The sequence below is a fragment of the Anas acuta genome, chromosome 4 (assembly GCF_963932015.1).
Source record: "Anas acuta chromosome 4, bAnaAcu1.1, whole genome shotgun sequence".
NCBI lineage: Eukaryota > Metazoa > Chordata > Aves > Anseriformes > Anatidae > Anas > Anas acuta.
The window spans coordinates 72,945,051-72,972,532 of record NC_088982.1 but is presented as its reverse complement, the minus strand read 5'-3'; the positions used below and the strand labels follow the sequence as shown (position 1 = coordinate 72,972,532).

Sequence of the window (27,482 nt, the reverse complement as noted above, 5' to 3'; positions counted from 1 at the left end):
TATAATACACCAAATAAACTCTCTTCTACTTTGTATTAATAGGAGGAACAAAACAAAACAAAACAAAAACAACTACCTAACATCAGCAACAGCATCCCTTCAAATAACTAAAGCTTTCTCATTATATCTGTTTAAAGGTGTTTAGACAACAATCTAAAGCAGCCTTCTAAAACTTTTTGTCACTCCTTGCCATTTTTATTCTTGAAGTTTCAGATAAATTGGTCAGGAAAATCTTTTTGTAACTCTTTAGTCCATATAAGGAATTATCTAAGGGTATCTCCAAAGAGTTCTCCGTATTGATTATAAGCGTATACTAAATGCTAAAAAAAAAATGTTAAAGAGAGTCAGGTTTTCCTTTCTTCACTTAAGCAGCTGGACAGAAATCCTAAAAGGTTTCTTTGTAATTTCAACAAATTTCATTCACTGGCCACTAGGTAAAACGTAGGGGGGGAGGGTGGAGGGAGGGAATATATTCTCTCCTTTTTCAACACAGCCTCAAGTAGTTGAAAGCTTGCCCTTGAACTTCTACCTTGAGTAAAAAGTATTCATTTCCCCTTTAGGCATAAAGCTTTTCCAAAAGCCAGAGCAGGAAAAAAAATACGCTGTGCTGTCATTGGAAACTATGATTTATAGAAACGTTGATTATGTTTCATAAAAATCACCTGCTATTTAAAAACCAAAAGAAAAAGACAAAAGACAACACCATCAGCATTTACGTTGACAAGAATGTTCCTAAATGCCATATTAGGGTGACTTCATTTTCCATCTGTCTGATGGATTTGCTTTGCTTAAAGATCTGGACACATACAGGAATGTATTTTCTTTTTCTGCCATACTACTAAGAAAGTAACAGAGGATCACACAGCAGCCTTCTGCTGTGACTAATCCCTCTGGATCTGGCCTAGCCTTCCAGGCTGTACTTCCTGCCTGAACCCGCCTATACGTTCTGAAAGCAGAATGAAAAACAAAAATTCGGCAAAGAGCCATTTAAAAAAAAAAAAAAAAAAAGCTATGCAGGTTGAACTTCAAAGAATCTTTTACAAAATCAGCACAGAATCCTAGTCATTCCTTGGCTTCATCATACAGTGTAAGGGTCTTTTCTAGGATCAGGTTTGAGCCTTTAATAGTGGGAAATTCCAGCCCTTTTCATTGTTGGGGAGAAACTGAAGGGTTTGTATCATGAGAGCTAAAACAACTTCATTGAAACAATGCAGAAAATTGGGTTGTTGATTGTTTTCCTTATGAGCAAGAGTTGATTTAGAAATTCATACAATAAACCAGAACATATTATTGAATTCTCAGTTAAAGTCTTCAATAATTTAATGCAAAATTATTTATGATTCTTCAAAATATCTATTTAAATACAGAAGGAGTGACTAATGCACTTGAGTACCACATTTAATAAGAACACAATTAAGAACAGACCAAAATATCTATGACCAGACCAGCCATCTGTTATAATGGAGAACGTCTTGCTTGCAATTTTCAACCAACTCGTCATCTGTACACATGGTGTAAGGAAGGCTGTGTGAACCTGTACCTCTATCTTATAGCAGCATGAAGTTAAAACAGGACAAGTGCCACGTGCAGAATATTCGGAGTGGTCAGCAGACAGTTTTCTCTCCAGGTCATATACCATGTTTTGATAATTAGGCATAGAAGCAATCAAGTGAAATCACTTTGTGGGCACTTCTGCAAAGCACCCTCTTACGATGGGGAATCCAGCAACATGAGAAGCACCTATTACCCATATCACTTTTTATCATGGCCACTGAAACCAGATTAGAGACTAAAAGAGTGTTAACCATTGACAGAGGATAGAGCAACCCAGAGATTTCCCACCATCACTGTCCTCTAAACCATCTCCCTTCTATGGCATAAAATACAAGTAGACTTTTGTTTCCTTTCCAGTGATTTACTGTTTTGTAGATAAACTTAATCCTCCATGCTGTCTCCCAGATCCTTATTTTTGCAAAATCTTGGACCCACTACAAACTGATGTCATGCAGAAAAGACTTACTAAAAGGAGTAGAGATTTGATAGTATAAAGGAAGCTAACAGCTCTACCACGCTTTACCTTGTCTTCAGAAGTGTAGAGGTTCAGTAAGCATTGCATCAGTAGGTATTTCTCTAGAAGTTTCTTATAATTTTATGATTAAAGTACTCCTTAGCAAAACAGATAAGGGTCTGGCACAAATGTATAATACATATTTTTGAATATTGTGTAACATGGTAGAATATCAGTATCTCTGAAATAATGGAAGTATTAGACAACTGCCCTTTTTTTGTTTGTTTTACCTTTAAGGATAATGAGACATCTCAATTTTGGGCAAGTTCTTCTGTCTGACCAAAAAAAAGGGCATATTTCCTACCAAATGAGGCTCATTTTGCTTGCCTCCCCATCCAGTAACAGTCCACCATTACTATTTAAGGAAGGTAAGTGCTGGCCAGCAAAACACCTGGAAACTAGAGCTGAACTTGAACGCTTGGGCATGCAATGACAAAAAATTACAAAGCTATGTATAGTAACATTAAGACAATATAGATCAGAACACAGTTTTGGCACAGAATAAAACTCAACCTTCAATTTTCCATGTTTGTCAATACTCAATATTATCTTAATATGCTCAAATATAATTACTCGCTCGATAAGACTAATTTATTCATTTTAAGATAGAAAATGGATTTAAATGCTCTATTAATACAGTAGACTAAGAAAAAAAAATCATGAAATAACATCCTTAAAAAAAAAAACAAAACACACACTTTTTTTTTCAAATGAAAACTGCCCCAGAATCTTTTTCATGATATTTTATCCATTCTCTGGAAGTTGTCCTTTTATTTCTCTTGAATCTGTACAATACAAATTCTACACAGGAATTTAATATGTAGGTCTGTCTACAAAAATGCATATGCATGGTCACTACTGGATGAATATATATTCTGTACCATGGAAAATGCACATTCCATGTACTTGCATACAGTTGGATAGATAAGGAACTAGTTGAAATGAGAGTACTAAAAATGGAAATTATTTCTTGAAATCTGACTGGATGACTATATTTAGACTCAAAGACGCACTAAAGGGGGAATCATCTGCTTTACTAAGTAAACTCCTGGAATAAACACTGCATGTACAGTATTAGTCTGTAACCTAGCAAATTGTTGCAATGTAGGACACTGTGTGGATTAAAAATGTGCATTAAATTGCATATTGTTACAGAGTTCTTTCCCCCCCTAAGGATGCACTCAACACTTTCCTCCTTCCTGTCTGACAATATGTTGCCATGCTATAAAAGCCCTAATGCCCATTTCAACGATTAGCTGTACATCAGCATTACTACTTCAAATCCACAAGTTTCACATCAAGCATTAAATGGGATGAATATTGATCTGCTAAAGAGGATTTATTTATTTCTAGCTCTATCCAAAGATCAACTACTAGCAGCTTTTGGTGGATCTGTTGAGCTCTCACAGCACAAAGCTACTGCATACATGACACCGGACTTGACATTTCAGTTCTGGAAGAAAACCAAACAGTAAATTCACTGCAATAATCCTAGATAAATGAGATGATCACTGGAAAAGCTGAGATAGTTAAGTGGTCTATCAGAAAAGTCCAAAGGATGATATTGAACTGTTGCTACATAGTAACCTCTCTCATGACAACATGGCACAAGATCACCATATCAGATGCCAATATTGTTGCCTTAAAAAAGCAGCATGTCTTCAGATTATCTTGGAACACTTCACAATTATGTTCTGAGCAGAAAGCAGTATATTCAATATATGTATAATCAGATACATATGGATATCACAATGTTTACCCACTCATTCTATTTTTGTCCCGTTCAGTCAGTAACACTAACAACTGTATAATGCGTTCAAGAAATAGATTTCTTGTAACGTTAGACCTGTCCTTGAAAAATTCTTTTTGGTGTATTTCAGTAGGGATCATTTTCTACTCTTTGGCACACATAAAGTAGAAAAACATACAAATGAGTTGATGAGGATTGCAAGCAGATTAGAGATGAACTAGTAAATTGCTTTGCCTTTTATACTCAAACGGCAAGGGCACAAGAGAATGCTATGTTTTCACTAGCTTTGACAAGGAGTGTTTGAAATGCCAATGTAAGAAGCCATGAAATTTTTGCTGTGTCACTCATACAGGAAACTGAACAAGTCAGTCAAAACATTGCCTCAGTGCTGTGATTTCATCAACCCGTATCATTCCAGTGGCTAATAATACCATTCTAGTCATCTGCTAAATGTTTCATTTTTATTTGTCTTATTTCTCCTCACCATTTTTTCATTATGAGAGCGTATTATTTTACAGAATACATGGAAAGAAGCAGTGACTTACAATGGGAATATTTGCTACAGTTATGTTTGGCTTCCTATAAGAAGACAGTTCTCAAAAAAAGAAAACACAAAACAACCAACAACCAAACAACAAAAAACTCTACCACACAGAATGTTATCAAAAAATGGATCTGAAAGCTGAAAACCAATGCTTTGCTCTGGTTGCTTGAACTCTGTGAATTTCTAAACATCCTTGCCACAGGTAGTAAGTTTAATTAGTTTTTTGTCTGCAGCACAGTGGCTGCTTTGCCAAGGAAAGAGAACTTTGGGCTGGTTCCAAGTGTCAATGAAGAGAAGCTGTATGTCTTTCAACATTAGCCCTGCATTAGGACAAGCTGAAATCATCACTTTTTTATTTATCTTCAATTTTATCTGTCTATAAAATAAATCATGCATCAGAAGACAGTGGTAGTGATTTACATTCAAATATATTTCAAATATCGAAGCATGTATTATTTGTAAAATGCCTGAAATAACTCAAAACAAGTACAAAGAGGTAATCTGAAGTATTTTCTGTGTGATCTGTCAGGTTAAATATCTTTAGTGGGACACCACTGAGGAGCTACCCCAAAGTTTTCTCTTCCAACAGATTGTTTCATTCTTTTGTGAAAAAAAAAAAAGAAAAAAAGAAAAAAAAGAAGAAAACTAAAAGAAGCAGCTCAACTGTGTGTAAATAGTGATAGGAGAGTCACTTATATGTTGCCTGAAGCTATCAAGCTGTTTGTATCTGGAATACATAAAATGCTATTAAATTCATATCTCAAGAAGCAAGAATCATTTTCCTGGCTTTCATATGCTTATAACATGGTTCTCTACAAACTGCCTTTTAGGAACAGTGCTTAAATTTGTGATACAATTTGGTAAAAAGTTAATTCAAATAAATTAGTTCTTTCTGTTATCTCATTACTAAATACATTAAAAATAAATTAATGTAGTACAGAGAAATCTTATATAAAAGAATAATGTCTATAAATGTTTCTGTAGTTTGTCGAGACTATCTTTGGCAAGGAATCAAAATCAGAAATATTTGCTTAACTCAAGTTTAGGATATAATGCTTTTTACCTAACAATAACTCCTTTCTTCACAAACACTTCATAACACATGTCAGTCTGAAACAGATTGCAATGCTTGTGGTTTAAATATAACAGCAACATTTCAGACATGGTGAAACCCTGTATTCTACCTTTTATCCTCCCCACATCCTTTTGACATCCCTATGGTCATTTCTGCCTCTGCAACTTACTGTATTATTTTATTTAAAAAAAAAAGCCAACAACAAAAAAGACCTCTTTCTTCTTCCTGTCCTCCCTCCCTGCCCTTTGCAAAAAATCCCCAAACTATTGAAACATGTTCAGTATTTATTTTTTTAGATTAAAATCAACTCCCTCCTCTCCTCCCATGTTTATTTACTGATCTTTAGAGCACAACTAATCTGAATGTAGAAAATGAAAGGATAAGATGCCATAAAGAAATACTCCACGTTGGAAGAGAGGCATTGGTCATCACTGGAATAATCACAGACAAGGTTATGGCCAAAGGCCAAACTCTGCTGCAGAGCTTCCACCAAGTAATGTGAGAAAGAACAGCAGTAAGGAATGCATAGCAGTGTAACTTCTTTAAGCAGCAGCATCTCTCAAACATGCTGTATTATTGTCTAAACCACAGCTAGTTTTTCAACACAACTGAACGTTTTAGCCCTTATTTCATTCATTCACACATTTCTATTTTGGTACAAAACACCAATTTCATTAACACTGTAATACTTTTTTTTTTTAAGGAACTTTGTGGGGAAAAAAAACAACACAGCACTCTACTACCCTCCCAAGTCTGCCCACGTACTCAGTTTTTTTAGGAATGATTGTAAGCCAAACAGTGCTATATGATGTACTCCATGTAGTACATGCACCATGTGAAACACAGATGAGGATTTTTTTTGAGGTATTGTTTTACAAGTCACAAATTCTAACACGACCTAACAAAACTCCTAGCCGCATAAAAAGATGCAATAAACCTCTCTAACAGTAGCTGATTTGTATGCAACATTGACCATAAGGGTAACTCTTCAGTAAACCTGAATCTCATATATAATGCATAGCAGTTAATAAATCATAGTAAAATCAGGTGGCTTAGAGCCAACAATACCCAACTAGTAATGGAAAGGGGGAAAAGATTTATAGAGAGACAGACTCTGTCTGGATTTTGCTTTTAAGAGGCTCATACAGTGCACTGGGAAGATCTCGCTGTGGTTTCCAAGTGGACATGTGTGTCATGCTGACTCACTTCATCCTTTCCCCGGCATCACCCCCCACTTACCCCAGGTGATGCCTCTTCTCTCTTTAAAATATTCCTCTGACCTTCCACTGGTTTCTTGTCTATCTGTTCCCAATATGTGTGCTGGAAAGGAGAGAAGAGAGATCAAGATGAGATTAGAGCACTGTTCCTGAAACTTCACAAAACAGAAAATCCCACATTAGATTTCAAAGTTGAAGACAAACTCATAAAAAGAGCCTCTTGAAGCTCGTTTCTCAACCCTCAAATAAGTCATGCTACAAAGTGCTCAAAATGTCACGCATTTCCCTGGTTCAAAATCTGATTTTATAAAAGGAAGAAAACATGCTTCAGTATTTTTGATAGGAAGAACAGGGGTTTGCTTTAAATATCACGGGTAAAACTCTTCTGTTCTCGTTAGAGACCCAGGAGAGCAGGATATTAAAGAAGACTGCTGCTGCATGGATCTAAGATTTTTTTTTTTTTTTTTTAAGCCTGCCCATGGTGATCAGAAGCCCTTAGCAAGACAAGTGCTATTGCAAGAAAAAGACTGAGACAGAGCACCTCAGAGCCAAATATACAGCTTCAGCAATTGTATGATGTTAATCACATGTGCATAAAAAAAGAGCACGATATACTAAGTCAAGAACCATGTTCCAAAGTTGTACTAAACTAGTAGGGAATTTATTTACTTTTCACAGTTACCTTCTTGTGTGTCATTTACTTTGACGGAAAAGCATTTCTCCTTTGGGTCAAATTACATCAAGTTTTTGGTTGTCATTGCTAGGAGCATCGTGGTTCACAGTCCAAATTAGGAAAACTACAGGAAAGCTTCTAAATCTAACTAAAACTAAATCCCAGTTCCCTGCCTTAAAATCAAGTTACAAAAAGTGTCTATCGATGTCAGGTCTTCTAAATGTCTTTTTATCCTTAAAAATACACAAGTGTCAAATGAATACTATTCGACAAAAAGTTTTAAAAATCAAAAGCGCATCAGCAGCATCCCCTTCCCCGAAATAAAAACGTTTGAGTGTTGAGGTTTTGCTGCTTGTGTGGAGGACAGGTCTTTGACCGCTTCGAAACGGGGCGTTTAGCAAATCCTTTCGGGAAGCCCCCTGACGAGAGACCGCATCTCGCCCACACAGCCCTGCACAAACCCTTCCCATGGGGTAGCCCCTCTTTCCCCCGCGGGCTGGGCGGCGTGTAAAAACCCCGATTTTCCCCGTCACAAGTTACGGGAAGGAGAGGTTAATTTCACAGAGCCGGCTGCCCGCAGAGGGGCGGCGGGGGCACAGCCCCGGGGCGGGCACTAGATGGCAGCACCCGCTTGAGGAATGTCAGAAAATGGCGCCCGCCGCGGGCAGGGCCGGGCCGCCTGAGGGGAGCGGGCGGCCGCCGCCCCCGATGGGCAAACGCCGGCTCCTCTCACGCGGCCCTTTGGAAATAAACCTTCCAAAAACTGCCTTTCAACTTCATCTACCTTAGTTTCCGGGGCACAAGGGCCGGGCTGGACGGTTAGGGCGATAGGTCTTGTAACGATGCCCTCAAATATGCGTGGGCACACACACATGCTCAAAAAAACCCCAACAACAACCCACAAAACAAAAAACAAGAATTCCTCCCCAAACATAGCAAAAATTAGACAGGATGTAAAATCACTACAAAATTGACAGAAATTATATGAAGTCTACCATTTTGGAGGAAGATAAATATTTAAATGTAGCCCATCGACTGTACCAGGAGTGAGTTCAAAGAGATGGTGTAATACAATTTCATTATTACTTATGATTAAAAATCAGTCTTGATTGCATTTATTTTGATATAAAAAGGAAAAAAAAAAAAAGGCCGTTAACCACATAATTCAAGTTCACTTTTTGCATGCAGTTTGTTTTAGTCCATTTTCTACTTTTGATGATGCAGAGCAACGGTTGTAGGTTTACAGCATTTTCCACCTCAGCAGTGCTTTAAAGGATGTAAAGTTAACATGGTAAATAACCTATACGTAAAACCATCCTGTGAGCAAACTGGCAAGCCTCACAATTTCTGAGATGCTGTAGAGGAAAGGCGTGCTCAGCTGCCTCCTCCCATCCTTCCAGAGGGGCAGCAGGGGCTGGCACGCACCTGGCCTGAGCACTGATCCATCCCATTACCTCATGACATCTCTCCAAACACGCTTCCCCTTGCCCAACCCGTTGAAAGCAGAAGCTGCTCAGTTTCACGCTTTTGCCCATCCACAAGATGGTTGCACAAACCCTGTCATTTGCAGGTGCACTTCTATCAGAATGAAACACGCTAAGGTGACCACCCAGAGACCAGCACCCATGGCAAGGAAAGCACTGCTGGAAGGTGCTGTGATTTCCTGTCCTTCCTACTTCATCAGCTTGGGAACAGTGAGGCCCGAAAAAAGCACAAAGTATGCTGATGAATGAGAGCACTTCTTACATGCACAACAACTGCCGGGAAATAATCACAGGAAAGATTTATCATGCATCCGTCTGATTATGGTTTTCTAGCAAGAAACATAAACATAGTAACTACACTCCACATTGTCTTTACAAATAGCCAAGAAAGTGTTATTCCAGAATTCATAGTTATACTTGGTAGTATTTTGCAAGAAACAGTCTGCTGGCAGGCTCCAAGGATGTACAGTCTGTACAGTGTCTCAGTCTGTGGTTTGACTCTGTAGCTCTTAGCCAGAATATTCCACTGTCAATCAATCCTAAACAGAAAAAGATACTACTCTGAGTATTAAATAAAACCAAGAACAAATATAAGCCAAGGTTAACCGAATTAGACAGCAAGAAGTAAAAAAAAAATTGGGTCAATCAAGTAATTATTGGAGAAAATGTAAATATTAAATATGTCCTCTGAACAAGGCACATAGAACTGGAACAGAAGAGTGAAAACACTAAATATCTTTTGTTCAAAATTCCAGTAAATATTATTTGAGTGGGCAAGAGAAAAAAAATAAATCAGTTAATATAACTTCCCTTTGCTCTTCTGCCTCAGCTTCCCCTGTGGAAGAGTACAGATGACAATATGTGAGTACAGCCCATCTGAAATGCATTTAAATGGTCTTTAATCTCCATTTATCACTAATGGATAAAGACTCACAGAGGAAGTAAGGCCACTAAAATTAGTGTCATTTCCTTCTAATATTTTTTGAGTCTTCGATACTCCATTTTTAGACTCTCAAGCAAACACAAAAGACGCAACTTGAAAACAGCAAGTAAAGCTTTTATAATAGCTTCCAGTTCGTAATGGTTTGTAATATGTGTCATTTGAAATACTGGTATAAACCCAAAAAATGATGTAAGATTAAATAAAAAGGGTCATAAGTTTGGGGAGAAGCACTGAACAGTAGCAGTGCAGTATAGCAGCTGCTGCACAGTAACACTACAGAATAGTTTATGACAGGAAGTGAAGAAAATTCCACAATCCACCTGAAGCTACAGTGGGAATTACGTAGGCAAAGTGTAGTTATTAAAACTGGAATGTAACCAAGACTTCAGGGGCTAATAACCCTGTTCTTGCAAGAGATAGCAAAAAAACCCCAAGCGTCTTCATTGACCACAAGCTGTAAGACCACAGCTTTACATCTCAATTGGAAGACATGTCTTTTTCCACGATAAATTGTCACAAGGACGTGATCTTTCTGGGATGTGATTTCCTGGCCCGCAATTTCCATTTCCTTCTATAAACTGCAAAAAGGTAGTGATTTTTGAGATTTAAAAAAATATATATTTTATACACACACGTGTATAAAAGAATCCTATTTAAAGCTATTGAGCTACTGCCAACATTAAAAAAATACGGGCTAGTCTATGAACTATAATTTGATGTTCACAATGTAAATGTATTTTCTATTATAACCATTAAACTGTTTTATACTAAAATTTTATTTATTATTTCTTGCTTAGAAACTGTCTTAATTCTAAAGGCCAAATACTCAGTTCAACAAGGAATTAAAGCACTTGACAGAAATATTAAACTACTCAGATAAAACACTACATGCTCTATCTATAACACACGTCATGCATAAATAGTGAGGTATATAAATATATACATTTTGAAAGTACACATACATTAGGAACATAAATACTCCCAGAAGTTGAACACACACGTTTATGCAGTGTGTATGTGTTTATAGGACTATGAGTGCAGTATATAAATATGGACATGCTATGTGTGTGTATTACACACTGAAGGTTCCTTAGTGTGATATAAAAGATAGTTTTATAATGAAATTTGAGATGAATGTGTTTCAAGAAAAGCTACATAAAAGAAAGCTCTCTAGTTCATTCAGGACTGAGCAAATAAAAATGAGTACTAATACAATTTATCAGATCTGTTGCATTCACCACATGCTAGTGATTTTTTTTTCTTTTTCTTCCCTCCCTCTCCCCCCACTCAGTTTATTTAAATAGCAAACAAAATTCTTGTATCTTGTGGTATTGTAAAATATGCATCTCTTGTGGAGACGAAAAGCAGCTGTAAACCAGTATTGATTGTCATTATGTCTTGCCACATAAAGAAAACATACCAGAGGCATTTTCATGGTAGGAACACAATTATCTTTAAAATTGGCACGTATCTGGATGCATGCTGGTATCAATAAAATTAGGTGACATAGGGACTTCAGCTAGATTTGATCCACAGTTAGACTTGCCAAAGCACCAGAACTTATTTTTCCTTTCTTGAAACGTAGTATGCTGCACAGTGAATATCTTTGAAAATACTTCTTTAGAATGCAAAATCAAATATTTGAAAGTTATAAAACACCATGTTTAGAACAGCTAGTTGTTTCTACAGCTGATCTCACATACATAAACTACGTAGTTTTATTACATACTATGTAGTTTCTATGTACTTCATAGAAAGTATGTACTTTCATTACATGAAAATATCAATTTTCCCTTCATTCTGTCCTTTGAGTGGAAGCACCTCCCAGTGCAATTTCTTGCTAGACAAACAGATACATCATTCAAGTATTTAATTTTGTAACCAAACTGGCATCCTTTTATCCTCAAGGAGTATTTTTAAGATAAATGCTGAGTAAATATATAAATATTGGGATTACTTCACTGTATCCTCCCTCCTCATAAATTTCTTGCCTTATTCATTTGAAGATCATTTGAACAAAAACCCCACCCCAACTACAGTATCGGGTGTGCACTCAAATTCTGGGTTCTGTGAGCACGGCTACGTGCACTGACTTTGAAAATTTACTGGCTGCTTAGGATAGCATTACTGTCTGTCTACCCTTATGTCCAAACTCCGTTAATGGTTTTTGTTTTGTTTATTTTTTGAGATAATCATTCTTTTGATGCCTGCAGAACAAAGACACAAATAACTAGGGTTCAGTTTCATTCCCCAAATTATTTGTAGTTTAAGTCAGTAGGAAATTTAGCAGGCATTATTTGTAACTATGAATTGGGAATGTAAACATTTACATGACCTTAGTATTCATACCACAATTAACTATAAATTCTGACTCGACTCATGATTATTTATGGTTGTAGCAAAGTCTAAGCATATAGAGGCTTTCATAAGGCTGACCAGAAAACCATCCACAAGCTAAAACTTCTTGAAGCAATACTTGAATCTAAAGGGTCTGATTTTAAGGACAGCTATTCCCCAAATAATCTGATATACATAGGAAAATGAGCTCAGACAAAGATTTTTCACACAGGACGTATTTTCAGCTCGGGTCCTAGTTTGTAATTTATTACTTCAGATTGCAAAGAACAGGGTATTATATTCTTTTGTTAGCGTTAAGCCTCATATTTCTCCTATTGCTTCGTTATTTTTGCTATTCTGTATTTTATTTTTAAATTCTCTGCATCTGCTCTTCCCCCTTCCCCATACCATTCATTCCTGTTTTCTTTACCTTTACCTTTTACATACCTCAAAAGGAGGGTCAGGATGTTTATAGACAGCAAGTACAAGGGTGAGGGGATGAGCCCACACAAGAAGCAACTTGCTGTTTCAGACAGCAAGCAAGCAAGCGGTTAGCAGATTTGGACTGCTCATCACAGAGTGGAGCCCTGGACAAGATGACAGCAACAGTCTGCTTGAAAGCAGGTTGGGACCATTACTGGTAATTATAGTTAATCAGCAGCAATTGTCTTGACCAAGATACAGATCAACATTGAGCACTAACCTAACAGGACCTAATGAGTGTAATGGAGGATGAAGAAAGCCTGATTAAACTCACAAGGCGCTGGATGACCCGAGCAGATGATGCATTGTAATCCTCAGCCCCTCTCTCTCCCCTGCTGCCTGCAGCCATCACTCCCCAGTGTGGCTGACAGCAGCCCTGGGGTAAGCCCCAACCTGGTGGCTGCATTGCAACGCAGGCTGTAATGCAATATGCCCTCAGAAATGGTTAGCAGGTCAAAAACACGAGAAATTGAATTAAACCTGGCACTTGGATGTGTGAGTAGGTATGGTTCTATGTATTTTTCTAAAGCAACCACAACCTCTGACTGGGTTTATGATATATAGCAGTTGTCCATAAAACTAATCAATAGTGTTTAGCTATTTAAGGCAATAAATTCATAGAGCATTATTATTTTTGTAAACATGTGCAGAAGTACCTAATAACTAAGCATTTAAACATAATTGGAAAATGGTTTGTGCTTTTCTCTATCCTTATTGCTTTTGCTCATTCCATTACATCATGTAAATCGATCAGAACTATTTTTCCCCATGAAACTTGTGTGAGAAAAAGCAATCTTAATCCTTAAGATGATTTGTTAAATAGTATGGCATTCTCATAAAATACAGGCTTAAAATACCTGTCTTTTTTGCAGGTAAAAAATTCTATGTAAATTTTTAATCTGAAATACTTGATTAAAAAAAACAAAACAAAAAAAAACAAAAAGCAAAAAATAGAAATGTATTTAAGAGATGTCTATTTTGTCCCTTTTATAAATATATTGATGGAATAACTGCAAATTAAGATAAATTTAAAGAGAAACAGATTCTCAAACTATATACTATGACTATTAACAGCCTCACAGGGAAAAACATGCTATAATTTTATCCACTGACTGTTCTGAGTCAAGAAAATGAATGAACATAAAAAAGTTCTTTAGACTTTCACAAAATGTAAAAACAAATGTGTACATGGCCCTGCCAATACCCCTTGTACTTGAAAGAAATTGGCTAAAAATAGTAGAAAAATGAACCCTGTTACCAGGTGTGCACTAAACATATTGCCTGGTGCAGCCAAGCCTTTCCCTCCTGTCTCCTACATGGTCAGCGATCTCCTATTTCTTATCTAGACCTTGCCTGATCTCCCGCCAGGATACCTAGCTCTGCTTAACTGCTTGTTCTAGTAAGAGAGGCAAGGCAGTTACGGAGACAGCATGTTCTCCCTCTCTCCTGTCCTCTACCCCAGCAAAATGCCAGGACAAAGTAAGGGGTATGTTCAATAAGGGGTATGTTCAAGGTGGTCATGGTGTTCAATATGAGGACTGTGTTGTACTGGCAGGTCTCAAAAAGCTAGGGAAACAGGACAGAGGAAGTACTGCCTGACCAGAGCCCATCCTACGGTTACTCTCATGTTATTTAATAAATCGGAAATCCTATGGAAGTATCACTGTCTTCTGAATAACACAGAGTGCAATGTCCCAGCATCACACTGCACTGAAGCTTTGACTGCAAACCTACTCTGCCAGGAAGTTCTTCCCATCTAAGCAAGAGGACTAATGACAAGAACAAGAAACAACATTACATATAAGACTTAGACTAAGTGGATTAAGTTTTTTTTTTTTTTTTTTTTTTGGGGGGGGGGGAGGAGGAGGAGGAGGGGGAAATGTCACTGGAGAAAAAAAAACAACAAAACAAACAAACAAAAAAAACACAAAAAAAACCAACACAACCCCCTCAAACCAACCAGATACAAGCACTCAGATTTTTTCTGGTTGTATACCAGGTTGAAATCAGTGAAGGGTACAGAAAATCAGCTTCAGGAGGCAAGGAGTTTGTCATGAGACAGCTGAAAGTCTCGATTTCAATAGCAGTGCAGGCCAGCTGTACACCTAGCCTATGTTTGCCTTTCGTGCATATTGGATGAAAGGCCCTTGAGACTGGGCTTTCTTTAGGCAAACAACAAAAATATTCTTTTAAGATTTGGAGTGAAAGGAGAACAGTAAAGTCCATTTTTTCACCCAAGAAATCTCTTTCTCTAAGAGATATGAGACAGAAAAATGTAGTGGCTGCTAACCAGAGCATCCCAACTCTAAAAATTACACATTTCAAGGACCTGGAACCACTGTAGGAAGAGAGAGATGTCAGATTACTTGAGCAGGTTGGAGAGCACCTAAAATTATCCACAATTAAGGTTATTGTGAAGTGGTCCAAATCCCCCACTCCTATAAGAGTCATTGGTAAAACGTTTTAGGGGTATCTTGAAAAACCTATTAGCTATAAAGCTAATAGTCATTAGCTTTATCACAAACAAAAGAAGAAACAATCTTTGAAACACCAACCTTCTATTTTTTTTCTTTTTTCTTTTTTTTTGTTGGTAAAAAGAAGCAAAGTAACTAAAGTGTGCCTGCATCCAGACCAAAAGTTCATGCTCAAGTAGAGGATTTGTTCTAGAAATGTATTTCACCTTAAATTTGAAGAAAAATAGGTGGTGAATCCTCTCCCTTATAGTTGCTGAGTTGTTTTTTCCCCAGTTGATTATCCTCACTCAAACATTTGTACTTCATTTTTAACTAGAAGGACATTGTTTCTTGTCATGCTTCTCTACTAGATTGAAAAGCCCTTTACTATCCAGCCCTCTTCTCCCCATAAAGACATTTAGACCTTGTAATTCAATAACATCTGTGTTCCTTTTGATAAACTAGAGCTCCTTAATTCCCTCACTGCAGCACATTTTCTCCCTTTGTCCTTAATTCATTTTTGTGTCCTCTTTGCCCTCTCCAATTTTTCAACACCGTTTTAAATGCACCAACACCAGGACAGACTAGAGCCACACCAGCATTACTTGAATAGCGTTTATACTCTGTTAATTTCTTAACCAAAAATAAAGATGCCTTAGCCCTTTCATCAGATCTTTTACATGAAATTTAAGCATTGTAAGAGTATAAGAGACATGAAGCTTTCACACAAGAATTTTTTAATGAAGACAATCCATTACCAATGAGTCTGAATTGAGCTAACGTGTGCCATTAGTCATGCTTAATAACTTTTTTTTTTTTTTTTAAGATACAAGATACCACATAAAGCAGGGAATAAAATCTAAGCTCTTATAGGTTCACTGTAAGACCTTATTCTCAGGCATTGTCAGCATGGGAGTAGTATCAGTCACATTTTCTATTAAATGTTCAAACAGCTTTCACATCTTTTTCATCGTGTATTTAATTATTCGCAACATCACCTTGATTGAAATTGTACTAGCACAAGATTATTTCAGTACAATTACCCCTGACTTGCATCATGGGAAGGAATATAAATGTTCACAGGACTGAATTATAGCTTACAGACACCAGTTTAACTGGACACAACTGCTTACGTGAATTGTTGGAAACCTAAGAGGCCCCTCACTAGGGCCCTATATACATACATAATATAGAATTGAAGACGTGCCTTATTTGAGCCTTTGCCAGGCTAAAGTGAGAGTAGGACACACTAGCAGATCTTCAGTAGTTGAGTAAATTCATAGATCTTATTTATTGAAGTGCAGCTTATTTCCAGTTTAGGTTTTTAATTTTTGCTCATTTCTTTGAGGCAGAAAGGGAAGAGTTGTGTCTTTTCTGTCTACGAAATATGCACGTCTGGAACATTAGGGCCTCTTTTTTATCCAATTTCTACTAGAACATATGTCCTCCAAAAAACTTAGAGGTTCTTACTTATGCTTAAAGAAATGGGTTAAAGGAGTATAATCAGAATATTTGGTCCTATACAAACACTTCCAACATGAGACGATAACAGTATTTGTCAGAGTTGCTTGAATAATACATATAACTTTGTGAATGAGACTCTTGCAGTTTTAGCGAACTCTCCAAAACTAAAACAAAACCAGAAACCTAGTCTTATGGTGAAAGTAACAAAAGGAAAAACCAAAGATGTAACCACAGAAACATTCCCAACTACAAGTTTCCAAGAGAAACAGGATAAAAACATGCGTACTTACAGGTTGGTGAATGAGAAGTGCACCTGCTTTATTCATACTTTTGGTTTACCATTTATGAGACCAAAAGAATGCAAATACCTACTGAATATCTTTCTTTCAGATTTTCCTTTTAAATGCAGTATCTTATAATCAGTCTTTGTTTTATCAAAAAAAAAAAAAGTCTGTAGGTGCTGCTTTCATAAACAATGGCGTAACAGTCCTCAACTCACTGCATCTGGAAATGATAAAATCAGTTGGCTTTTAACCTTGACAATAAATCATTATTATTAAATATTCATAGGACTATTTTCAAATTTCATTTTTTTTTGTTTTGCCCTTCCACACTGTTTTATTTCACAAAATGAATAACTGATATGCTACATATTTAGCACAGCTGAGATGCTCCAGGTCAATGGCAATGAAGGCTTCCAAAGGGAAAGAATGAGTTCCAAAGAGCAGGATGGATATCCTTTTGACTTTTGACTATAAGTGAACCTCAAGCATGAACTTCCATTCAGATTCAATAAGAATCCAAGTCTTGGCCAACCATCTTTTAGCCCAAAAAATTTATGTAGAAGCCATGCATCAGATACCTTCTCTGTCAGACCTCAGTTACTTTGTGCTTCATAGAAGAACCAAAAATACCGTGCCGGTCACCTCTTCCCTGAAAAAATACAGGGGAAGTCATACAATAAGTCCTGAATTTCTCCTAATATGACGCAAGAAATCACACAGGAAGGAGGAAAAAAAAGCAGCCAACTGTTGGAAACCTCTTCCTAACTACTATGAATAAAAACAGACCCTTTCCTTTATTACCTGGCATTACCACGAAGGTGCAAAGCTTGGGGCAGCTAGAAATACAGAGCATAAATTACAGACTGAGGAATGGAAGTAACATCTTCTTCTCCTTTACACTTGGACATTAACGCCTTGCCAGTCAGGCAAAATGTGTGCCCTGCCGCAAGAGTTAAACTTACAGATTCAATCGCTTACGGAATTTGAAAGAAAAAGTTAACATCACCTCATTTATTTTCCCAGGAAGCCAAATGTTGCAAATTTCAAGTGCACATTTCTAACACCCAAGAAGAAACCAAGGAGAAAAAAGAAAAAGATCTTTTCAGTTCCCCTCCTGGAGGATGCTGTAGCCTAAATGTTTGTAGAGGAGGTATAATATTTCAAGTTCTTTACCTCTACCCACATTTCTTATTTGAAAGTAGACAATTCTTAATGCACCCAAGAGCATCTCTTCGTTATAATCTTTCCATTGCTGCAAAGCAGGCTCATACACACAGACTGAATTGGAAGAAATTTGCTTTTCTGCCCTGCCCCAGAATAAAAAGGCTAGTTACATCTGCATACTGAGGGTCACTTCACACCAGTGCTGACACGCATGCTAGGAATGGCAGTGGTATATAGTCTTTTCTCCCCTTCAGACTATTTGCCCCAGCAAAAACAGCAGGTGTATAAGGGACAACCATGGTCTGACTCTGCACTGGATCCTGCAAAAGCCAGGAGGATGCAAATCACCTTGCCTTGGCCAGGTAAGCCTGGCGCTATTTTGCAGATTCATCCCTCAGCTCAAATCCTCATCACATGGAGGAAATGCAAGAAATTAAGGATTTCCTACCACAGCCATTGCCAGAAGGAACACATCACACGGATGGTAAGAAAAGTCCTTTGAAGATGTATTTTGCTGTAATTTCACCAGCACATTAATTATCCCTAAATTACCCTGAAAAAACAATTTGCTTTCAGTTTAAGTGGAAGTTACTTTTAAAGTGGCTATGGGCAGGGAAAGTGCTGGAAGGTTGCTGTTGGTTCTTCAAAGGAACTTGTACAGGAACTGCTAGTGTCTCCTTTCTTCCTTTGGTGCAAATAGTGACAGAAAAGTGGAGCTACAACAATGAAACACCATTTGAAAGTAACCCGCATACATACAAGTATTTTGTCTTAAACTACAGTGAACATGATTCATCTTAAACAAGGTAAATATAAATGGTGCATGGAAACAGTCATCGCATTCAATGCATAAGAAACAGACATCTTATTCAGCTCATAAGTTTTACAGTGATTATGAATTCCAGTTTAGCTTGGAAAAATATTAGCCAGGTCATTTATTTCATGTTTATAAAAATATGTTATTATTCCAATGCTGCAGAATTCTCACTGGTATTAACTATACAGAGATATAGATTAAGTAGGATATATTAATTTTGGTTTTAAGCAAACAATTTTGGTCACTACTTTTCTTTTGTAAATGGAAACCACCTGTTGGATTTTTTTTTTTTTTTCAGGTGCTGGAAAAATGTCTCTGCCTTTCCTTCACATTTCAGTTAAAGAAAAGTTGATGCATTTTATTTATGGTTAAACAATAGCAGTGTTCCCCAAAGGCAATTTTATGGATACATTTTCATTTTAGAAGTTTTCCGAAGAGCCAATTGGAAATATTTGAATCAATTTATAGTGTGTTCATACTTGTCTAATACCCTACTAATTCAGAAATAACACCTCTAATCCCTAAAAAGGGAGAGTGCTGAATCTTCTTTTGTTTTACCTGCACTTTCCTCACCAATTACGAAAGCAAACCTGCTACCTCAGAGATTTTGGATTGCCATCCACCAGCACGGTGATGCCTGGCGATTATTATCTGCCACAGCCAGCCTCGAATTCTTACTGGACACACGCAAAAAAATTGCGTTATTGTGCCACCCACCCTGTCTCCCCATGCCATAAAATCACTCTATGTTCTCTCTAACCTACTTTGGGATGATCTGCAGTATGCCATACATCAGGTTTTAGCCCAGCATGTGGGCTGCACATATATCATTTTTCAGCTGCTTTAGTTGGTTCATAGAGAGGCAGGCCAGGTCCAGTTGCCAACAGTCACATCTGAAATGAAGAATATTCTTGGTCTTGCTCTACTTGTTTGTTCTGTCTGGTACATTTTCCCTGAGAGCACTGTTACAACTGCATTTTACAGGGTCCTCTCTCAGCAAAGTTTCCGTTGATATATTATTATTATATGGCTATTTATATAGACTCAACTGTGTTATTTCCATTTTATTGCAAGGACATAAAAGCTGGAAATGTACCAAAAGTACAGAAAGGAGCCTAAGAGCCTTTGAAAGTAAGAGCCTTAGGGAAATACCAGGTATTAAATGAAGTCGATTTATAGCTGTTGCCAAAATTTGTCAAAGCTTAAGAACTCCTTAAATCCAAAGCTATTGAGGAGAGAAGGTAGAAATACTTTGGTTAGCTATACCAGCCATATCACTGTTATATATACTGGACGGTCATTGCCAGCACACATGCTGAACTGAATAATGCATAAAATTGGCCCAGCCAAAACGCCTTCCCCTTCCCCAGCCCTGAACAGCTCTTACAGAGGCAGAGCTAATGGAAATAGAAACATGGAGGTTGCATGAACAGAAAGGACTGTAGTAGAGCATAAAATAAGATCTGTTGGTCTAGGAAGGGTTCAGATTTTTAATAGAGTTTGTAATATCAGAATTGACAGCAGCCTTGGACAAGAAGGAAGGAGAACACACAGTAGTTTGCCTTTCCTGAATTGCTTGTCTCATTTTTTCCTATGATTTGTCTCCTTATGTCCCCTAGGGCATATATGTCCAAGTTACCACGATGGAACAGAAGCTGTATAACAAGCCACATATCACCTCTTTATTTTGCAATAGGGGTGGACAATGCGGTTTAGCTTTAACGAATTCGTATGATCTAGCAGTCATGGTAGGGTTACAGCAACTGGACAGGGCTGCCTGCAGTAGTGCAGCTGAGGCATTAGAAGACATGAAGCCATCATAACTGAATTGTGTCCCCCAACCTGCACTTCAGTTATTTAGAAAACATAAAATAGATTTGCTATTAATTGCAATCTCTTCACCTGTTGTTTTTAAGCCTTTTTCCTCAGTCATTTCTCTGGGTCTTCTTCCTTGTAGTCATTATTACCTTCCTTTCTCCTCAGCCAGCTCTTCCTTCACTTATACTGTTTGGAGGCTAGCTTCCACAGACACATCCCTTGAAGATTTCAGTTGCTCATTTAAGGTAAGGAGTGAACTCTTGCTCTTGTTAAGTATTTCATTCACTGGTAGGCATTGATGTTCTGTCCTTCTCAAAGCACTCTCTACATCTCTCAAGCCTCTGGGCAATACTTTAATGCACACAAATTAAGAAAAACAAATGATAGTGATCTGCATCACATAGGCAGAATTAATAAAACCGTCTAATGACTTCAAGTTGGAGGCAATCTCAACACTTAAGTTCTTGGAATAAGAGTTTTCTCACAGGTTAGAAGACTAATAGTGTTTGGGGAAATTGTCTGTCTTCTCAGAGATCATGGTTTAGCTTCCATCCTGCATTATGCAAAGCTCAAATTCATGTTACACGCTATACGTCTGGGACAGAGTCAACAGTAGACTTGGGACTTGCTGGTAATTGAAAACAGGTTCTGAAGCAATAATTATCACACAGTAAAACTACAGTGCTCCACATGCTGCACAGAGCCAGACTAACTAGCCATTTTCTTTTCATCTAAGAGAATGGTGCTCTTGATTTTTTTTTTTTTTTTAATTTCATTTTTGGCAGCCAAGCAGTAAATGCACTGTGAACTTCATTTTCAAATTGTGATGATATCTCCAGGATTTACTAATCATCAAATATTAATTTTGCACTAAAACAAGATGCATGATTGCAAGTTCCAAGACAGTAGGTTAGAAGACTATTATGCATCATGCAACTGTAAGCTAGCTAAAGAACTCCTGTCTACTTTGGCCCAGGATCAAGTTTTCAGAGGTGTGAGTCACTGTTTCTGAGAAAGATGTTTTAGTCTGAATTGTATACCTGAGTTTTGCAACACATCTCAGCAAGCTCCTCAGAGCAGTTCAAATTCCTATCCAAGTTCACTAACACATTTTTATTTAAACTCTCCTGAGGATCTCTTTTAAACATAGCTCATATCTGGACCTTAAAACAAGAGAAAAAAATAACCACGATTACTTTCTTGGATTTCAGAGAACTATTGCTGACATTATTTGGTAAGACTTTTAGGTAAGGCATAGCTCTCATCACAAGAACCAAGTCAAGACACCCTCTAAAGATTGTTTCCAATTCCAGTACACAAGTACTATTTAGGGAAGATAACCAACGTGTTACCACAGCAGATATCCTGAGACTGGGTTACTAATCTTAACCCTAGCAGAGATTTTCTCTTTAACCTTCAGCAACTCACAGAAAACAGACCTGCGTCCTCACCTCTTATAGGAATAATGCAGGACTCCAATGCATTGTCTCTGTGCATTTGCAGCTTTAATTGCTCACCTACACAGTAGAAGATATCCCTTTCCCTATCGGCTCAGCAGACTTCCCTGAACGTCTGCCCTTCCTTTTTATTGCTGATACTAGTCAGTATTTCAAAGACAAAACAAGGCCACCGTTAACCCCTTATAATGTTATTGCCACCCATGGCTGGCACGGACAGATGGAAATGAGAAAACTGTTGCACAGATGACACAAAAAGACTGAACTCTCTTTCAAATAGCTGCCTTGGCTTTGCAGGGTGAACAGGATTAAAAGGTAGTAAGAATTGATTTTCTCACAGAAGTCAGATATAGCTATCTGTGTGGCGATCAGGTTTCTGGAGCAAGAGAACATAATTTGCAGAATGACTTGATTTTTCAGGCCAAAACTGCACCTGATATATGTCTGTGCCTTTTCTTTGTCTAGCAAACAAAGAGGGTGGCAGCTGAAAGTTGGAGGCTTGATGCATGAGACACTTTCACAAGGAACTATTAAAGTGATCTTTTAGTATGTGAATTGAACTTTACAGCACAATAATGCACATTTCATTGTATGTGTGTGGGTTCTTTTTTAAACACATTTGTTACCTTAAGGTTCTTAGAACAAGAAATGGAAACTGAATTTCATATTACTGCAATTTATGAAAGTTAGCACCTGACAACCAAAGTTCTTCCCTACATATTAGCATCACACAAACAGATGCATTGAAGGCTTTTAAAATAAACTACTAAACCTGTCTAAAAAACTGTTAACAAAGATGCAGTATGTTATCTTAATAGGTTTTGAACTTCATAAAATGCCTCAGTGTCTATTCTGAATTGTAGGTATCTTTAAAGCCCTCTTTTAGAAGATGTTCTGTTCTTCATGAAACATCTTTTTTGCCTCCAGCCTTCCATCACAGTCCATACCTTTCTTTGCTTCTTAGTTACAAGTCCTTATTTTTGCTGGAATGAAGTTAAAGGAAAAAACAAGCAAAACTGGAACCTCTTGAAAACTTGCTTTCACTCACTGTTCTGAATTTTGTAATCATTAGAGTTAAATGTGTTCACTCTCTCGGCTCTCACTAGTTTTGTTTAGTCAGTCATTTCTGAAGCCAAACAATTGACAGTAGTTTCCGTGGCAGAGACCTGCAGATGAGAGAGTTTAACAGAAAACACAAAAAAGTAGTTTCAGACTTTAAAGACGGCCCAGGTGCTTTGCGTGATTTTACCCATCCTTAGAAGTTTGAAAAAAAATTGTATCTTCTTCCCACAGAAAGGAATAATATTATTGTATCTGAAGAGATTTGGAGGACAGAAAAAGCTTTAAAGTCAATTGTCTAAAAAAAATCCACACTCATGGTTGCAAAAAAAAAAAAACAACTCTAAGAACAGCTGATTTTAATGAAACACTAATGGATAAAAGTCTCACAGGAATGCCTCTTTTTCATCTTTATGGTAGCTATGCAATTTCAGTAAGACTGAACAAACACCTGTTTCCACAAATTATGCTACAGAAAGTAGTGGAAATATTAACATTTTTCTCAGTGCCTTGGAAATTAGGGAAACAGGACTCCAACATACGAAAAAGGTGCAGTTTAGCACAAAATAAATACACACTACTGAGATGTGTTTGCTGAGAAATCAGCTCACAGTTCAAGCTGGAGCTTCACTTTAACTTGGATGCATTCAAGGGATGCTCATATAAACAAGGTTTTACATTTTGCTGCTTCATTAACATAGTGCTGTGCGTCCTCCTATAAAGCATTGGTGTTTATGGGATAATCAGTCAATGAAATAGAGATTATTATAACTTCCACTTAGTTCCCCATAAAAAGCATCATTTTTTTTTTTCCTGCACAAATTAGTGTTACAAAAGTCAGCATTAGAGCAAGTGTAACACTTCAAGCTTCAAATATATCAATACTTTTAAGGGATAATCAAAATGCTATTCGAAGAATTGTCATAGGTTTATTTTTCCTTCTGCTGTCAGTATAGAATTTTAAGTAAGGATAGCTTTGATTATGCTTTATTAACCACTTCTTTCATTACAAAATTAAGAAAACTTATAGCATGGATTCAAATGATAGCTCTTCCATAGAGATTTTACATGCTCCTGGGCAAATCACCACCTTTCCTTACCCTAGTTCCCATCTTATAAAATAAGAATAAAAAAATATTTCATTATCCAAAGCTTTATACATTTTATGTGCTTACATTAGAAGTTCTGCAAGACTGACTCTGTGTTTGTTTAGTGCCTGGCACAATGGGGCCCAGATAAGCTACTGGGGACTCCAGCTATCACCCTCATACAAGTATGTTTATGCATATAGAAATTCCTAAAGGCTCTGTCAACTTACAATTCCTAGAATACTGCCTTAAACCACAAGCTCTGTTTAAGTCTTAGTTCCCTTTTGACAGTCTCACAAATCCTTATGATATGCATTATTCAGGCTAGCACCATTTCTGATGTGCCCAGTTCTCTTGGGAAACACCTCTGAATGTCATATTTACAGACTTGCACTAAAGTATATTGAAATAGGTATCAAGCCTGGGGAGCTAAATGCTGCAGTGGGTTAATGCATTAACCTTTCACATCTGCAGACCTGAGGTGAAACCGTGGTTCTGTTGAAGTTCATGGCAAACTCTCATTGATGTCAGCAGGGTCAGAAACTGATGGGGGTGAGGGTGAGCATTGCTCCAGCCACAAGTAAAACCATTCTGCAGCACAGTTATGCCCCATTGAGTGTCCACCCACTTTGTGCTGAGCTACCAAATGGTCTGTGACACTGTGAAGGTTTAGGCTTGGCAAAACCTTCCCACGAGCTGGAAGAGCAGAGAGCTTGCCTGTGAGACCCCAGGAACTGCAAAAGCACTTGGAGAAACTGCTTGCTGGCTCTTACCAATCTTTTCAGGCTTTAAGTTCTTCCCTTTGCACAACCACCATTCCATACCCCTTCCAACACATCCAAATGTGTGGTGAATGTCTGAATTAGTAAACATTTTCACTAGAGAGCAAAGAAACATATTCAGTACTTTCATTACCATGGAGGTGTTTGATCAAGGGCTGTAATACAAACAACATTAACATCAAAATTTTAAAAGTGGAGTACCTCTATCTTAGAAAATACCGTGCCATGTCTGATCCTAAAGCTCAAAATAATCTCCAGAAAACATTAGAAAAACTAAAAAAGATTTTTTGTATTTACAAGTAAAATCATGACACCAAGAGAATCTGTATCAAGAATACCGTGTTTTCCCTCTGTAACCATATAGCATGATTTCTCTACCAATCTTTGAGAAAGACCTATTTCAAGAAAATGTGCTTTAAGAAATATGAAGACTCAGGACATCACTTTCAGGAGAAAGTAATCCCTCCAATACCTTTCCTGACACTACACATATTCATTGATCCAGACAATTTCTTCTTTGTACATGGATAAGGTTAAGTCCACCATGGTGTGAAGTGATCCCTCTTCTCTATAAAATTTAAGAGGAAAAATTATCATCTAGATTAAGATTCTCCAAATAACATCCCAGAACTCAAAAGAAATTACTACAAATAATTTTTTCCATATTTTAACAATCAAATCAGTTTTGCAAAGCATTATGCTGACTACTACTTTGAACTGCTGCTAATAACAGCCATTATTGAAATTTGCTTTCTCTTCCATACTCACAGTTCACATTAAGTACCTGGCAGTTTATGGTGACAGCAAACAGACATCTATAACTGGGTCGTTTTTCTTTGTTGTAAAGGACTCTGTTAGTGTATGTTTTCTAACCATCAGCATGCCAAAGGCTTCGACAAAGGCTATTTGATGTGTACTAGACATGAATCATTCTGCTTGTAACCCTTCTGCCAAGCATCAATGAGGGTAATGAGAACTCCATTTGTTTGCCGTTCCTTGCTTTTAAATGAATGGAGAAGTGACTTGAAACTCCATCCAGAGTTGTATTCATGCTCTGGGTTCTGAGAGGAGAAAGATACTTACAAACTCCATTGACCTATGACATTTTTGTTCCTTCACAGACTGAACTTTCACATATTAGTTATGCTGTGTTTTGTGCAATTAAGGAGTACAGAAAACTGAATAACTTCAGTCATTTTTTGTGCTTCTGAAGGGTATGCAACTATTCTTGCCATTGAGATTTTCTTAGGCTTACTTTTTACCCACAGAAGCAGTTAGCACATCTGTAGATTAACATGTAGATAAACATGTATTTAGTACTCAATCTTCTCTTTGAGAAGAACAAAAATAGTTTCCATTCCCACAAGGGCAGAACCCTGTTCATTGATTTTAATCATGTTACATTCTGTCATGGAGTAAGCACTGATAGGAATTAAATATTAGAATATGTTAATTTCCAGGGATGAAACTGGAACAGGAATTATGTGTAGCAATAAAAATGTAAACCAGGTACAGAAGTGCTGGCATCAACCATACAAAGGCAATAATAACATCTACAGTCAAGTACTTCAAGTTGTAATACCCAGAGGTATACCCAGAGGACTGCTTTGCGGTCTGTAATTGCACCCAGACACAGTTTCTGAAGCTGCATGGACTTGTTTCTTTGAAATTAATCAGGACACTTATTTCTAATTTTAAAAATAGCATACATGTGTACTTTGTATTTATTTTTTCTTATCCCAGAAGACGTCTGCTTGAGGGAAATAGTAAAAAATGGCTGCCTTACATGTCCATGCCAGCCAAGGAAGCTATGCCTGCCCATTTTAATAGCCATGGAGCATCTTATATTTGAGGGCAGCATGGTTCATTGTTGCAGAGCCTCAGGACCTAGCATCAGTAGGATGCTAGGTGAAACTGAACATCAACTTTGCTGTGTAAGTTTGTTTTGACTGAACTCTCCCCATCCTGATTTAAATGACTTGAAGGCTGAAGCTTTAACCATTTTTCCTGGGAAAGCACGTCACACGCACAGTGATAGAAGCTACAAATATCTGAAGACATCATGGGATGTTAGAATATTTGGAAAAAAAAACAAAAGTTTTTGTGTGACCAAGCACTTCAACTCTACAAAAGAAGCTGAACAGATTGTTTGCAGACTTTGAGTCCCAGAAGCCTAACCTGGCTCGTGTGTTAAAACACCTGCGACATGTTAGTAAACTGATTTCTTTTTAAATTCATTGGCATATAACAAAGGCATGGATTACAGTAACAGTTCCTATTTCTCATTGAAGTTTGCACGTCCATATCTGTGGTGCTACAGCTAGTATATGAAGTACTCTGAAAATAACTTGCCTAGTGTCAAAATTTATATATAAAAATCTGTTGAATAGTACATAAACCCAGCTGTTTATTTTTACATAACTGTTTTGTGTATCTAAACAACCTTCAATCATATAGTATGCCTAAGGCCAAAGTAGCATTAGTACTCTTTTCACACACTCCTTTCCTTATTGTAAATACAG

The 27,482-nt window shown here is 37.3% G+C and overlaps 1 protein-coding gene across 2 annotated transcripts in view; it reads right to left on the bottom strand.

Annotated features, from left to right (window-relative positions):
* FAM241A (family with sequence similarity 241 member A) overlaps positions 1-27,482 on the bottom strand; it is a 273,201-nt gene that overhangs the window by 215,841 nt on the left and 29,878 nt on the right. For both annotated transcript variants that reach the window (XM_068681981.1, XM_068681980.1), the window contains exon 2: positions 6,677-6,757. In XM_068681981.1, the coding sequence (XP_068538082.1) occupies positions 6,677-6,757 (81 nt within the window). The remainder of the gene's footprint in view (positions 1-6,676; positions 6,758-27,482) is intronic.